This window comes from Coenobita brevimanus, chromosome 98, assembly GCF_032717465.1.
Source record: "Coenobita brevimanus isolate Jiangsu-jjx chromosome 98, ASM3271746v2, whole genome shotgun sequence".
Taxonomy (NCBI): Eukaryota; Metazoa; Arthropoda; class Malacostraca; order Decapoda; family Coenobitidae; genus Coenobita; species Coenobita brevimanus.
The window spans coordinates 21,441,556-21,456,268 of record NC_137051.1 but is presented as its reverse complement, the minus strand read 5'-3'; the positions used below and the strand labels follow the sequence as shown (position 1 = coordinate 21,456,268).

General features: G+C 42.6%; 1 protein-coding gene across 1 annotated transcript in view; it reads left to right on the top strand.

The window, feature by feature from the left end:
- Positions 1–14,713, top strand: part of LOC145413992 (RNA-binding protein NOB1) — a 175,004-nt gene that overhangs the window by 58,873 nt on the left and 101,418 nt on the right. The window contains exon 4 of the mRNA XM_080283564.1: positions 7,415–7,535. Coding sequence (XP_080139690.1) covers positions 7,415–7,535 — 121 coding nt within the window. The remainder of the gene's footprint in view (positions 1–7,414; positions 7,536–14,713) is intronic.

Genomic DNA, 14,713 nt, shown 5'->3' with positions numbered 1-14,713 from the left:
TTATTGGTGTAGCGAGAATAATATAAAAACACATCGTTGTGTGAAGGGATTAAAAGATAGGAGTTGTAGGCTGAATATCCACCCTCTACTTACTGTACGGTCACGCCTCGATATGTGATAGTGGTACGTCAGGTGAAAACTCATAACACAACAATTTATTCTATACCAAGGTTGATATAACATGAGTTTAGTGGGGACAGGGAGGGGGTCAAGGGGCACTTAACCTTAACCCCTAGAGTACACAATTCTCCAGCCTTGTCTATTCCCCAGGACGCAAAAACAGGCCTATTTTTCTCTAAGGTTAAAAGTTTGATACCTGATTTATAGAGATTGAATTTACACACGTGAAAATGCAAACCCCACCCTCCTAGACCCAATAGTTACCGAGCTATGGCCTGTCAAAGTTTATTATAGTTACCTGTCATGACCCCGGCGAGAAACAAAATAAGCCATTTGCACCTGTTTTTGTCACAAAAATACATACAAAAAATCACCAAAATCAATTTTTTTTGGTGTGTATGCATGTTGTAAACTATTATAATGTGCTTAGGAAAAAAAAAAAAAAAATGGATACAAACCCCCCAAGTAAATATGATAAAGAGTAAAAATTATCCTTCCCTCCTCTCCTCTCCCCATACCTCCAATCCCCTCCCTCCCCTTCCCTTCCCATCCCTCCCCTTCCCTTCCCTTCCTTCCCCTCCCTTCCTCTCCCCTCTCTTCCTCTCCCCTCCCCTCCCCTTTCCCCTCCCCCCTACCCTCCACACCGAGCTGTTAAATCTAGCTAGGGAAAATGGTCATGAACCCCCCAGTAAAAATATGATAAATAATAAAAATTATCCTCCCCTCCTCTCTCCTCCCCAAACCTCCAGTCCCCTCCCTCCCCTTCCCTTCCCTACCCTCCTCTCTCCTCCCCATTCCTCCCCTCCCCTCTCCCCTAACCTCCCCTCCCCCCTGCTCTAACCTCCGAGCTGTCAGACCTAGCTAGTTTTCGTTTCCTTTCGTTTCGTTTTTGAAGGCTCCAACTTGCTTGCATGCGTTGGCATAAAATAAAATTCCTTTTTCGAGTGGGTTTCGAATAAAGACAGCTAAAATAATTGTGGTGTGCATATCTGTATGCAAAGATACCAATAAATTACAGGTAATGATTCAAAAACAGACGCCATAAAGCTTAAAAAATACGCAAAATATTCCAGGCCGGGAAGGTGTTAGGGGTGGGGGTGGGGATGGAGGTTGGGGGAGGTGGTAAGGCCAGGAGGGGATGTATGGGGATAGGAGGAGACCACCACAAGACACAAAGGAAGGGCCCCAGTGGAGTACAGGGACATGGAGGGAGGGTAGGGGGGAAATACCCTCCCCCCAGATGACTGGGGCAGGGACATGGGGAGGATCCACATGGGAAGAGGGGCATTCATGGGGAGGGGTGGGAGGGATGGTGGTGGTAGTAAGAACAGTGGGAGGTAGGGTAGTAACAAGGTAGTGGGGTAGAGGGACGTGGCGAGAGGGAGGTGGGGGATACACCCCCCATCACCTGGTTACGGGCCTGGGTCCCCCCTCCGGTGTGTCCAACGCTTAGTTCTGATTGGTTAGAAGCCATCTACGTCACAGCAGGGGTGGAGCCAGCTGCCTCCAGTTTTTTGTGGATGTTGTACGATCGGTGTTGCTCGTTCTAAGAAAATGAGCAAAAAGCTCAATCGATGAGCTTAGTACTTTAGGGGTTAAAAAAAAAAAAAAAAAAGAGGCTTGTCCTCAATGCCCTCATTAGCACCCTGCTTTCCAGTGGGGGTAGCATCCTTGCCAGACATGATTTCCAAGTCATAAATTAAAAAAAAAAAAGTTATCACCACTTCAGATCACACACTTCACTATTGGTTATGCACTTACATTGTTATTTGGAAATAGCAGTGGTTTTTCAGTGGCCTTGCATGCATGAAAAGGAATGAAAGGGAGATGATCACAGTGAATGTAAAAACTAGGTAGCCATGTTGGCGTAAATATCTGACTGTTGGCTTGTGTGCGAGGCACCGTTAATGCATGGGATTGTTGTGTGCGGTCACCACAAGTACGGTAGGGCCCTCATTTATGCGACAATTAGGTGGACAAACAAGCACTCATAAGTGGAAAACGCATAAATGGAACCACAGGCCTCATAGGAAAAATGGAATTTGGTGGACAGACGATCCCCACTTTAGGGGTTAGACTTATGATTACCTATTATATTCACACTCATATGGACATTAATACTCCTCCATTATAAAGAACAGTGGTATTTATTCAAACAAAGGTACAATAATAAACGAAGAACAATGTACAAATAGTTGTTTACCAGGGTGCAGTAGCTACGCGCAGCCAGCTGGCGGCAACTACTAGTGCTGGGCAGGTGCGCAAACACTTGCGCAAAGCGCAATTGCGCACCACACGAGACCATGCGCAATTTTGCGCTTGCGCACCTGCCTTTTCATGTGCGTAAGCGCAAACTTAGTTGCGTTTGCGCAACTAAATTTGCGCTTGCGCACCTGCCTTGCGCACCTGCCCTGTGGATTCCACACTGCACAATCCAAGGGACACGTGGTGTTCCAGGGGACACATGGTCTTGGGAGCTTCCCGCATGGCTGGACAATAGATGGCGGAGGCTGGGGCGGGTCGCGAGGGTGGGTTGGTGGCAGTGTTGCCATATCCGAATAAAGAAATTATGCTAGAGCAGTGAAAAAAATTATGCTAGATTGAGCAAAATTATTCCTAGTAAAAAACGAATTATGCTAACTTGAAGCTAAATTTCTATATTTGTTCATGTTACATATTAATTATGTATTGTGTTTACTATGAAAATATTTAATTGAACCCAGCATAAGAGAATACATCTCTCTCTCTCTCTCTCTCTCTCCGAGCCTTGATGACACATACCTTTAGCTGAATAGAAACATTGCTGTTGCACCACTTACAAAAAGCTTTGTTTTTCCATTATCTGATGAGCCACTTTCAGCCAGCCGTTCTGGGCGAAAAGTTTGGTTGTAACTTTTTTTTACTAGCTTCTTTTTTCTTCTTGGGTACATCAGAATCATGATCACTGCTATTCAGTAATCACTGCCAGATGAAGCTTTTGAAGTACCGTACTAGATCCTGGATCCCCTTGACAAGTTTTCTTCCTCTTGCTCGACATCATGAAATAGCTAGGTTACTGCATGGAGTGGTACTCTACTACTGGTGTAACTTGTTTTTCTTTATTTTAAAAAAATCAAAGAATGGCAGTCAACTGCCTCATGGTTTCTCACAGACGGTTGGCCGAGCTACAGAGTACTGTACTCTCATAATATCGTTCTTAAGGTATCAGTATGGCAACACATTCATTCGCCAGTCAGCTACCCGCCCAGCTCTCTCTCTCTCTCTCTCTCTATGATTTATAGCTTTTATAAAATTATTCCAAATTTTTTCCATTCCATTCTAAATTATGCTAGAATTATGCTAAAACTTATAACATGCTAAAAAATATTCCAGACTCGAAACTTTGATTAGAATTATGCTAAAAGAATAAAATTATGCTAGGTATGGTAACACTGGTTGGTGGGGGGAGGTGGGAGGGAAGGGGGTAGAAGCATTTCTTAATATTCTTCAACAGAGATAATGTATTTTTAATATTTTTTAAATTATTATTATTAGTAAATAATAATAAATGTTCATTATTTATTAAGATTAGCATATGCAATTCCGTACAAAAACCATTAAAACATATTATTTAAATCAAATATCATGATTTTTTTATTTTTTGTAACGAATTACATATGCTATTGTATATCTATATTGAATTATTAGATAAACTGTCTTGACAAGACAAGAGAGAGAGAGAAATAAAGAGCATTATTCTGAGAGAGAGAGAGAATAAATATGGGAATGGCAAAGGAGCGTCCCTTTGAGTGAGGAGATAAGGTATAAACTTCGTCCCTCTTCTCTCTCTTATTCTCCATTCCTTCCCTCCTCTCTCTCTTATTCTCCATTCCCTCCCTCCTCTGTCGGAGAGAGATAGAGAGAGAGAGTTGATGATTCAGTAATCACATGATCTTTGCCAATGCCTTGGTAAATATAGGCTGTTTTTCCCGGAAAATGACCTACTGTACCTCAGTCACCGCGGGTGGTGAGCAGGTTGCTAATTTAGTAATTTATTTAATTATACCACTATATATTTTACAGTAATTCCCACAAATATATGCAAATGATTTGCACTAGCACTTTGCGACATTGCACAGGCTAAATATTAGATTGCTTACTTGTGCAAATTACAAATAATAGAAAATAATAATGATAAATAAAAGTATGTATGCTGTTTTATTTCTCTATCTATTGCCAGACGCCATAATCCCGTAAGGGGTGGCCGTTTGACTTTGAGTTACTTGTTTTACGGAGAGGGGCACTAACCCTCGACCAACCCACTTGTTGACACATTATTTAAATATCATTATTTTTCAGTAATTCCCAAAAACATATGGAAATGGTTTGCGTTTGTGCTTTGCGACATTGCGCAAGCTAAATATTTGTCAGATTGCGCATTTGCGCTTGCGCAAGGTCCTTCTTTGTTTGCGCTGCCCACCACTGGCAACTACACTCATCCACTAGTGATGGATGATACACACTTTTTCTGGTAATTGATTATTTTAATTACTTTTGTGGTCAGTAATTGATCAGTGATCGATTATTTTCGATTACTTTTACCTTAAAATAGATATTACATGAATATATTGGTAAAGAATACAGTATAAAATTTTATGATCTTCAGTGAACGCTCTCTCTCTCTCTCTCTCTCTCTCTGTCTCATCCAGGCACCAGCCAGACATTTACAGCCTTGCATAAAATGATGGAGTGCACACATAATTGCATTTCTCCTAGAATTTAGGCCACTATGTGTAGTGAGCCACATAAACTATAAACTGATAATTATTGAATGAATATTTTGCCACGTGCATAAATGGAGACATGCATAAACTGAATACGCATAAATGGGGGCCTTATCTATCTATTTATTGCCAGACGCCTTAATCCGGTCACAAACAAATCGCCTCCATGTCACTCTGTCCCCCAGCATTTCACTGCCCTGCTCCCAGCTTACACCCCCCTCTCTCATATACCTCTCCACTCCATCCCTCCATCTCATCCTCAGCCTCCCCCTCCCTCTCCCTCCCTCCACCTCACTCACATACACTCTCCTCATCAGTCTCTCACTCTCCATCTTCTCCACATGGCCGAACCACCTTCATGTGTTTCTCCTATCGCGTCCCATCATATCCGCACCACACCGCTCCTTCACTTCCTCATTTGTTAGCCTGTCTCTCCATGTGACTCCACGTGCTCCTTTCAAATAACTAATTTCCACTGCTGTCACTCTTCTCTTGACTTCTGTTCCTCTAACAACGTCCAAGTTTCACTTCCATATGTTAGAGTTGGTATAACAATACTGTCGTGTAGAAGCTTTTTCAGGTCCATGCTCACTTCCCTGTTTCTTATCACTGCTTTCAAGGAGCCGGCAACCTTTCTTCCCTGCTGCACCCTTTCAAGCATTTCACCTTCTAAACTTCCATCCTTACTCATCACATGACCCAAGTACTTAAATGCACTCGCATTTTCCATTTCTTCCCCATCCAAGCTCACTGTACATTCACTAACTTCACTTCTCTCGAAGACCTTAACTTTACTCTTCCCAACATTCACCTTTAGATTCGGTTTCTTACACACTCTCCCAAACTCATCCACCAAGCCTTGCAGCTCCCCTTCGTCTTCACTTAACGATACAGTATCATCTCCAAACAACAGTACTGGGAGTTTCCAAACACTGCCCTCTCTCACTAGGGCCACTCTAACATCCACTGCCCTGCCTTGTATCTCTTTTATAACCCCATCCATATACAGATTGAACAACCATGGAGACATGGCATCCCTGTTTCAATCCAACCTTCAGATAGAAAAATTCTCTCAGTTCACCATCCACACGCACTGCAGCCTTGGCACCCTCATACATATTCTTCACGGCATTCACCAACTTCCCATCTACTATATTCTTAATACTTTCCACAATCCTTGTCCATCCACCCTGTCATATCCTTTCTCCAAATCCTTGAAGGCTGCATACAACTTGTTTCCCTTCTCTCGAAACTTTTCCACTTAGGATCTAAGAATGCATACCTGATCTATGGAACTTCTTCCCTTCCTAAAACTTCCCAGTTCTTCTCCAACTAATTCCTCTGTTATTTCCCTAACTCTGTTAATAAGTATCCTACCATATACTTTTCCTATTACACTAAGAAGGCAAATGCCCCTATGATTACCACACACTTCCTCTTCTCCTTTTTCTTTTATACAGGGGAAAAACTATACCTGACTTCCAGTCCTCTGGGACTCAGCCTTCCTCCCAGGCCAATCTGCTCGTCTTCCACATCAATTTTACTACTATGGGGGCGTTACTGTATCATATAAATGAGTTTTGCCATTGTTAATGCAAAACAGGACATTTCTTTTAGCTTATCATTCAGTTGATGTATTGCATACCAAACTGGCATTTTACCAAGGTCTGGCTGCACTGTATAGGTGTATGGATGCCACAGCCTCAACATCCCGCACATGTGGTCCAATCAGCCTTGTACCTCTCCAGGCTCCTTTGTTCTCTGATTCAAAGCTTAGACTGGTCAAAAAGGGAAGGAAACATAATGATGGACAGTAAATTGTTTGGATTTTTTTCTATACAGTAATACAGTAATGTATTGTTACTGTGTCTTTAAAATCACAAATACAGTAAGTCCTTTACATATAAAATACTGTACTACATACAGCAATTCAAGAGTGTGTTCCAAAATCACATGTTTTCTGTACAACAGTTAATATAAATCAGACAAACTGCCAAGTCAGCTGTATAAGTGGCAATAAAGGTTTGATAAACTATCTATCTATCTATTGCCAGACGCCTCAATCCCGTTTGGGGTGGCCACAAACAAATCGCCTCCACATCGCCCTGTCCCCCGCCATTTCACTGCCCTGCTCCCAACTCACACCCCCCTCTCTCATATACCTCTCCACCCCATCCGTCCATCTCATCCTCGCCCTCCCCCTCCCCCTCCCTCTTCCCCCCTCCACCTCACTCACATACACTCTCTTCGTCAGTCTTTCACCCTCCATCCTCTCCACATGGCCAAACCACCTCAGTGTGTTCCTCATAATGCTTCCTATCACATCCACACCACAATGCTCCTTTGATAAACAATTTTTCTAAATTTATTGAAGGCTTCTTAGTTTAAGAAAAAATCAAGCTAATTGACATATAACAAAGACTTACTCTGCAGAATATAAATTTTGTTGGATGTGTGTGAACAGAATGATGCACAGTACTGTATGTAAGTATTGTACCTTGTTCATCAGCACATAATCTATACCCTTCCAGGAAGAGAGTAAGGAGGGTGGCCAGGATATTGAGAGTGCCAGCAAAACATCTGACAATGATGAAGGTATAGAGTGTGGCAGAGAAGACAAAAGTAATGAAGAGGAGCAACAATATGGAGAAGGTAAGTGCCATATCTTAATATAATAGTTACCCAACTCTTTATCCAGGAAACTTGAAATTAGAGGCTTGGTGGTTTTGGAATCATATACTGTATGTATATATATATATATATATATATATATATATATATATACACATATATACAGTAGAACCTTTCTCATTCGGACTATATGGGGGGAAGGGTTGTCCGAATTAGCAGATTGTCCGGACCATCAGGGTAATCTCCAGTTCATACCAAAAACTATCTACATATGGTATGTTTGTTAATTATTAACATATGTTGCATATGTCAACCCTACATAACTGCAAAAGATGAATGGATACTAAAATAACCAATCTAATCATGTACGATAGTTTTGTATTGCATAATTTACGGGTAAGGCCATGACAAGAAACTAGCCTACATTTTAAATTGTAGTAAGTGACTAAGGCCCATGCAGGCAAAAAAATAAATTGATTAGTTAACTGTAATATTTGGAAAAAAATAAAACTTATGTAGGCAAAAAATACATTGTCATCTTTGGCATATTGATAATGCCCATATGAGCAAGAAGCTAATGTCTGATGTACAAGTAAAGCACATTTAAGTACAAAAAATAACCTACAGTAATCACTAAACACTGCAGAATATTCTGACCCATTTTTGTGTAAGCAAATTCCTCCTTTTAACACCTTTATTCATTGCAGAAGCTACACTTGCATTAAGGGGCATGGTAAGGAGGATTAACTTTTGAAATACAGCGTAAAAATATTAGTGGTTGGTGAACTAGTTGATGGAACGAATGCTAGCGTGCGTTTAAACAGGCACCCATGTTGAGACCTAGCGTGATCCGAAACTGAACGAATGATGATCGCTTTCCGCGCCGATACTGAAAATGACTTTAGAATTACTTTCAACATATTTTTGGAGCTAATTATTTTTAAATTTTGTCCGAATTAACAGAAGTCCGGATTAAAGGGGTCCGGACCAAAGAGGTTCTACTGTATATATATATATATTCTCGTACACACACACACAGCTACCACAAATTGACTTAGGACCTTCCCCCACAAGGTATTAAAAAACACAGAAATCTTAGTACAGTATATCACAATGTTTGTTCATGAAAGTCCATTCATTAATATGAAATCATGTATCTCTTGTTTTTCAGGACCAGTTGGATGCATTTTGGCATGGAATCATTTAGATCTCCAAAGTAATCTAAGGACATTTCTTTACACTAAACATTTGTCACTTCAGTCTTGAGGTTGTCCAGATTGGGTGTCTACTTCTCTGCCATGATTGTCTTCGTCTTTGCCCAGCAGTTTTCTATCGGATTTAGATTCGGACTGTTACCAGGCCAATCGAGGACCTCAATTCGATTATCCTGAAGCCATTTCATCACCTTTCTTGACTTGTGACATGGAGCTGAATCGTGCATGAAAAATTTGCACGCATGAATGGCAAAAAAGTTTAACAAATGATCTTTCAGATCTTGAATGTACCGGCCACCATTCATCATCAAGTTCTTAGGAAGAATGCAAAGGCGTCCCCTTCCCATTTCCCCTGAGAAACACCCCCATACCATTACTGATTGTGGGTGCTTAACACTCGGCACCGTGTAAGCAGGGTCAATCGAGTATGGGAGGCAGGGCGATGAACCTTGGCAGAATGCACCTGGAACACTTGAAATGTGCTTTCATCAGAAAACATAAACTTTTCTCCACTCATCCGATGTCCAGTGTGCATACTTCTTGGCAAACTGAAGGTGTTGCTTCTTCATGCGGTCAGTGAGAAGCGGTTCCTTGGCTGCAGTGTGGCTTGGCAAACCCGGCTCCTTCTGCAAGCGGTGTTGGATAGTTCGAATTGAGACGTCTTGTAACAGCTGGGGATACATTCTCTTAAATTCTGCTGCTGTCATTTGTGGATTCTTGATTACTTCCCTCTTCAGAAGCATATCTGTACCTCTGAAAGTCATTCTCTTCTTTCCACCGCTCTGGTACGACATCAGGTGGCAGGCCGTGCACTGCAGCAAGAATCTTCATGACGGTCAACTTTGGGCGTCTAGTACGTTCACAAATCATTTTGATAGGATCATTATCCTGCCTCTGCAATGATACGGACCTCTCATCCCTTGAGCAGTACTTTCCAGGCATGACAACTCGACTCTAGGAAAATAACAGGGCAAACAGTAATGCATACGAAAAAGAGGGAGATGCAAGCTCGAAGCGACGGAAACATAAACTCCCACTCTTGCTTCTGGACAGTGCTGAGTGTTTCACCACCTGCCAACACCAGGGGAGTTGCCAGTTACTTCTTGTCCAAAAAATTCACTTGGTAGAGGTGGAAACACAAAGCAAAGACAGACAACTCTCCCATAGCAATTCTGTGTGTAGGTCCTGAGTCAAAATGCGTTGGGTGTATGTATATGTATATTTATATATAGTAAATACTCATTTTTTACAGCTTGGATGTTCCACCAAAACCATGCGAAACGTCGAAGTGTGAAGTTAAGAATCAGTGGGAAAAATAGAAGAGCGTTCCGGCGGGACATGTACCCACCCTATCAGAAAGTACTGTAACACCAAACAGGCCCTACCCAGAATTAAATGAAGAGTGTTTACTAGTGCTAAAACAGCGTAACGCAATAAACATGTACCTGAAAAGACATTAAAACTCATATAAAGAGCTGCAACACCAAAAGTCCTTACCAGAAATAAAGTGAAGTCTGGTTTGCGTGGCAAGTGAAGGTTTGTTAAGAGTGCATGAGCTAGTTCCCGGTGTTACTAACCAAGGAAAAAATGCCACTTTTCACCAGATTATTTAATTTTCATCATCAAAGTCAGTTAACTAAACCCCGGTCATTTTATGTGCCCTCTTTGTCACTAAAAGGAAGGGAGAAATTATAACAACATTATTTTACTCACTGCTGGAAGGAAGAGAGGCTGTAATATAGTCAAATAGAATAAAAAATTGGTGGGCTGAGTCTACCATCTCTGTATTGGGACGGTTATTATTCTTTCCTTCCTTAAATATTGATGAGCTTTATTTTAAATCCATTTTAGGTATTTGTCCAAAACAAAAATAAATAGTGTTACGAGAAACATGTAATGATTCTTTGTTAAGAAATAGTAGCACAACACGGCTGAAGATCGTACGTTACGATCACAAACAAGAACAAACTCACGTGTGTTTACTGCCCAGCTGGACCTGCTGTGTATTCACAACACGGCTGAAGATCGTACATTACGGGCATAAACAATAACAAACTCACGTGTGTCTACTGCCCCGCTGGACCTGCTTTATAGAGATCATAAAAAACTGTTGCATAGAAAAATGGACAGTGCCAAGCCTAAGCATCGGTGCGCATCGTCTGTTGAGTGTCGGCTGCCAGCTGGGAGCATCGAATCGTGAGGAAATTCGCAAATTGTGAGACAACTGTGAAACTTTTTTCTTGCACAAACAAGGCGTCGAAGTAAAATGCATCCAAATACGAGGATTTACTATATATATGGTATATACCATATAATATATGTACAGTACATCCACCTAGTACGCGCCTATATGGGCAGCAGAGGACGTCACGTACTAGGAATTTGCGTACTGTGAATACATAAACTTATGGGAAAAATTACTTATGGGCGGCACCCCTCTTCATGGGCAACCCTTGAGACGTCTTTCAGACCTAAGTGTTGTACTATACAGGGAACTATCTAAGACATATTACCTAAGATAAAGTAAACCAACACAATTATGGCTTTACTAGGTAACTCAACAACGATATGGCTTAACTAAACCAAGAAGAACATGGCTGCTCACCTTTACCGAAGAGGACAACAAGCGTGATGGAGGTAAGAAGAGGATCCGAGGCAGGATGAGGCACCTAGTGTGCATCTCCTTCATCACCCACCACACCACCCGACTCACCACCTTCCTCATCACTTTCGTCACGAGTACTTTCGATACTTTCACTACCTAATGCACTCACTTCGTTCATAAACCCTTCAAAGTCTATTTCTGATACCTCAGACGTCGAATCAGCCTCTTGATCCTCCTCAGGATATGGCTGTTCTGATGTTGAAGGGAATGATTCCTCACTTTGTTCAAACTGAAGGAAACAGGCCATGAGTGTCTGCTTCCGTCTGTTTACTTCCTGGTTGTGCTTGTCGGTGTAATAGCTGAAGGTCCTGTCCAGTGAAGACATTGCCTCCTCCACTTGCAACGGAGAGCATTCGACGTCCTTGAATTCTTCCTTGAATTTATCAGTGGCACACAGTACCCTCCTGATCTCCATCATGGTCAAATCTTCACTCTCCATCACTGGTGTTGCTGCCTTTTCTGCTGCTATCTCCTGGTCAAGGTGGGTGGAGCGTAGGAAACCATTATCGCTTCTTGGGGGGGTGGGCACTGTTGCGTACTCAGGGTAACTCCAGATTTGGGCCACTCTTCACTGCCCGTCACGCTTACAAGGAGTTCAATTCGCGTACTAATAAAAAATACACTAAAATTTTTTAAAAATAGGTCCTCGCGTACAAGGGGGATTGCGTACTCGAAACTCGCGTACTGTGGGGATGTACTGTATATCTATATATATATGTATGTATATATACTGGTATCTATCTGTCTATATATATATATATATATATATACATGTATATATATATAATATTGTTTGACAGCTTCAGGAAAAATATATTGGTAGGAGAAGGGATCTTTATTTTGTTTTTGTTGATTTGGAAAAAGCCTTTGACAGAGTCCCTAGAGAGGTGGTGAAGTGGGCAATGAGAAAGCTTGGCTTGGAGGAGTGGCTGGTTAGGGTGGTTATGGCCATGTATGTGGGTGATCACACCCAGGTGAGAGTGAATGGAGATTTGAGTAATGAGTTTTCCGTGAATGTTGGTGTGCATCAGGGGTCAGTCTTGAGTCCCATGTAGTTTATCATGGTACTTGAAGCCCTTTCATGTGACTTTAGAAACGGACTCCCGTGGGAGTTATTGTATGCTGATGATTTGGTGTTGATTGCAGAAAATGAAGGGGAGGCGGAGGAAAGGTTTAGGAAGTGGAGAGATGGTATGGGGCAAAAGGGTTTAAGGGTAAATGCAGATAAAACGAAAGTGATGATATCTAGGGTTGGTGGCGGTACTGTCAAAGACGAGGGAGAGTGGCCATGTGCAGTTTGCCACGAGGGCGTGGGAAGTAATTCCATCTTGTGCGGTGTGTGTGATAAATGGGTGCATAAGAGATGTAGTGGTATCAGAGGTAGACTGTGAGATAATGCTGATTTTATGTGTACGGCGTGCCGGGGTGTGCAGGTGGAGATTGTAAGACATGAAAGGATTGAACTTGCTGGTGAATCTCTTGAGTGTGTGGAAGAGTTTTGTTATTTGGGAGACATGTTGTGTGCTGGAGGTGGGGCTGGAGCTAGCTCTGTGGCTAGGGTGAGAAGTGGTTGGAAGAAGTTCAGGGAGCTCTTGCCTCTCCTGACATTGAGAGGGCTCTCCCTACGTGCTAAGGGGTCTTTGTATGCAGCATGTGTTAGGAGTGTAATGCTGTATGGCAGTGAGACCTGGGCAGTGAAGGAGGAAGATATTCGCCGGCTCAGACGTACAGAAACGACAATGATTAGGTGGATGTGCAGTGCGTCCCTGCGTCCAAGGCCTGGAGGGGCTGGGTTTACAATGGAAGAGTTGAGAGGTAGGATGGGACTGGAGTGTATTGGTGTTGTGATGAGGAGAGGTAGATTGAGGTGGTTTGGACATGTGGAGAGGATGGAGGATGATAATTGGGTGAAGAAGGTGAGAAGTGTTAATATTGGGGGTGGGGTTATGAGGGGTAGACCGAGAAAGACATGAGACGAGGTCATTAAGTGTGACCTTAGGGTTCAGGGACTGAACAGGGAGGCTGCAATGGATCGTGCAGCGTGGAGAGCCGCCATTAGGTGACCAAGGCCGACACATGCAAGCATGTTGGAGCCTTTAAAAACGAAACGATATATATATATATATATATATATATATACTGTATATATATTTATCTATCTATCTATCTATTGCCAGACGCCTCAATCCCGTTTGGGGTGGCCGCAAACAAATCGCCTCCAAGTCGCCCTGTCCCCCGCCATTTCACTGCCCTGCTCCCAACTCACACCCCCCTCTCTCATTTACCTCCCCACCCCATCCCTCCATCTCATCCTCGGCCTCCCCCTCCCTCTTCCCCCCTCCACCTCACTCACATACACTCTCTTTGTCAGTCTTTCACCCTCCATCCTCTCCACATGGCCAAACCACCTCAGTGTGTTCCTCATAACGCTTCCTATCACATCCACATCCACACCACAACGCTCCTTTATATCCTCATTCGTCAGCCTGTCTCTCCATGTGACTCCACAGGCTCCTCTTAAATAACTCATTTCCACTGCTCTCACTCTTGACTTGTGTCCTTCCAGCAACGTCCAAGCTTCACTTCCATACGTTAGACTTGGTATCACAATACTGTCATGTAGTAACTTCTTCACTTCCATGCTCACTTCCCTGCTTCTTATCACTGCTTTCAAAGAACCAGCAACCTTTCTTCCCTGTTGTGCCCTTTCAAGCACTTCACCCTCCAAACCTCCATCCTTACTCATCACACTACCCAAGTACTTAAACGTACTCACATTTTCCAATTCCTCACCATCCAACCTCGCTGTACATTCACTGACTTCACCTCTCTCAAAGACCATCACTTTACTCATCTCTGCATTCACCTTTAGATTCTGTTTCTTACACACTCTCCCAAACTCATCCACCAAGCCTTGCAGCTCCCCATCGTCTTCACTCAACAACACAGTATCATCTGCAAACAACAGTACAGGGTGTTTCCAAACACTATCCTCTCTCACCAGGGCCACTCCAACATCCACTACCCTACCTTGTACCTCTTTTATTACCGCATCCATGTACAGGTTGAACAACCATGGAGACATGACACATCCCTGTTTCAACCCAACTTTCAAAGAGAAAAATTCACTTAGTTCACCATCCACACTTACTGCAGCCTTCGCACCATCGTACATACTCTTCACAGCATTCAACAACTTCCCATCTACTCCATATATTCTTAACACTTTCCACAATCCTTGTCTATCCACCCTGTCATATGCTTTCTCCAAATCCATGAAAGCCGCATACAACTTCTTTCCTTTCTCTAGAAACTTTTCC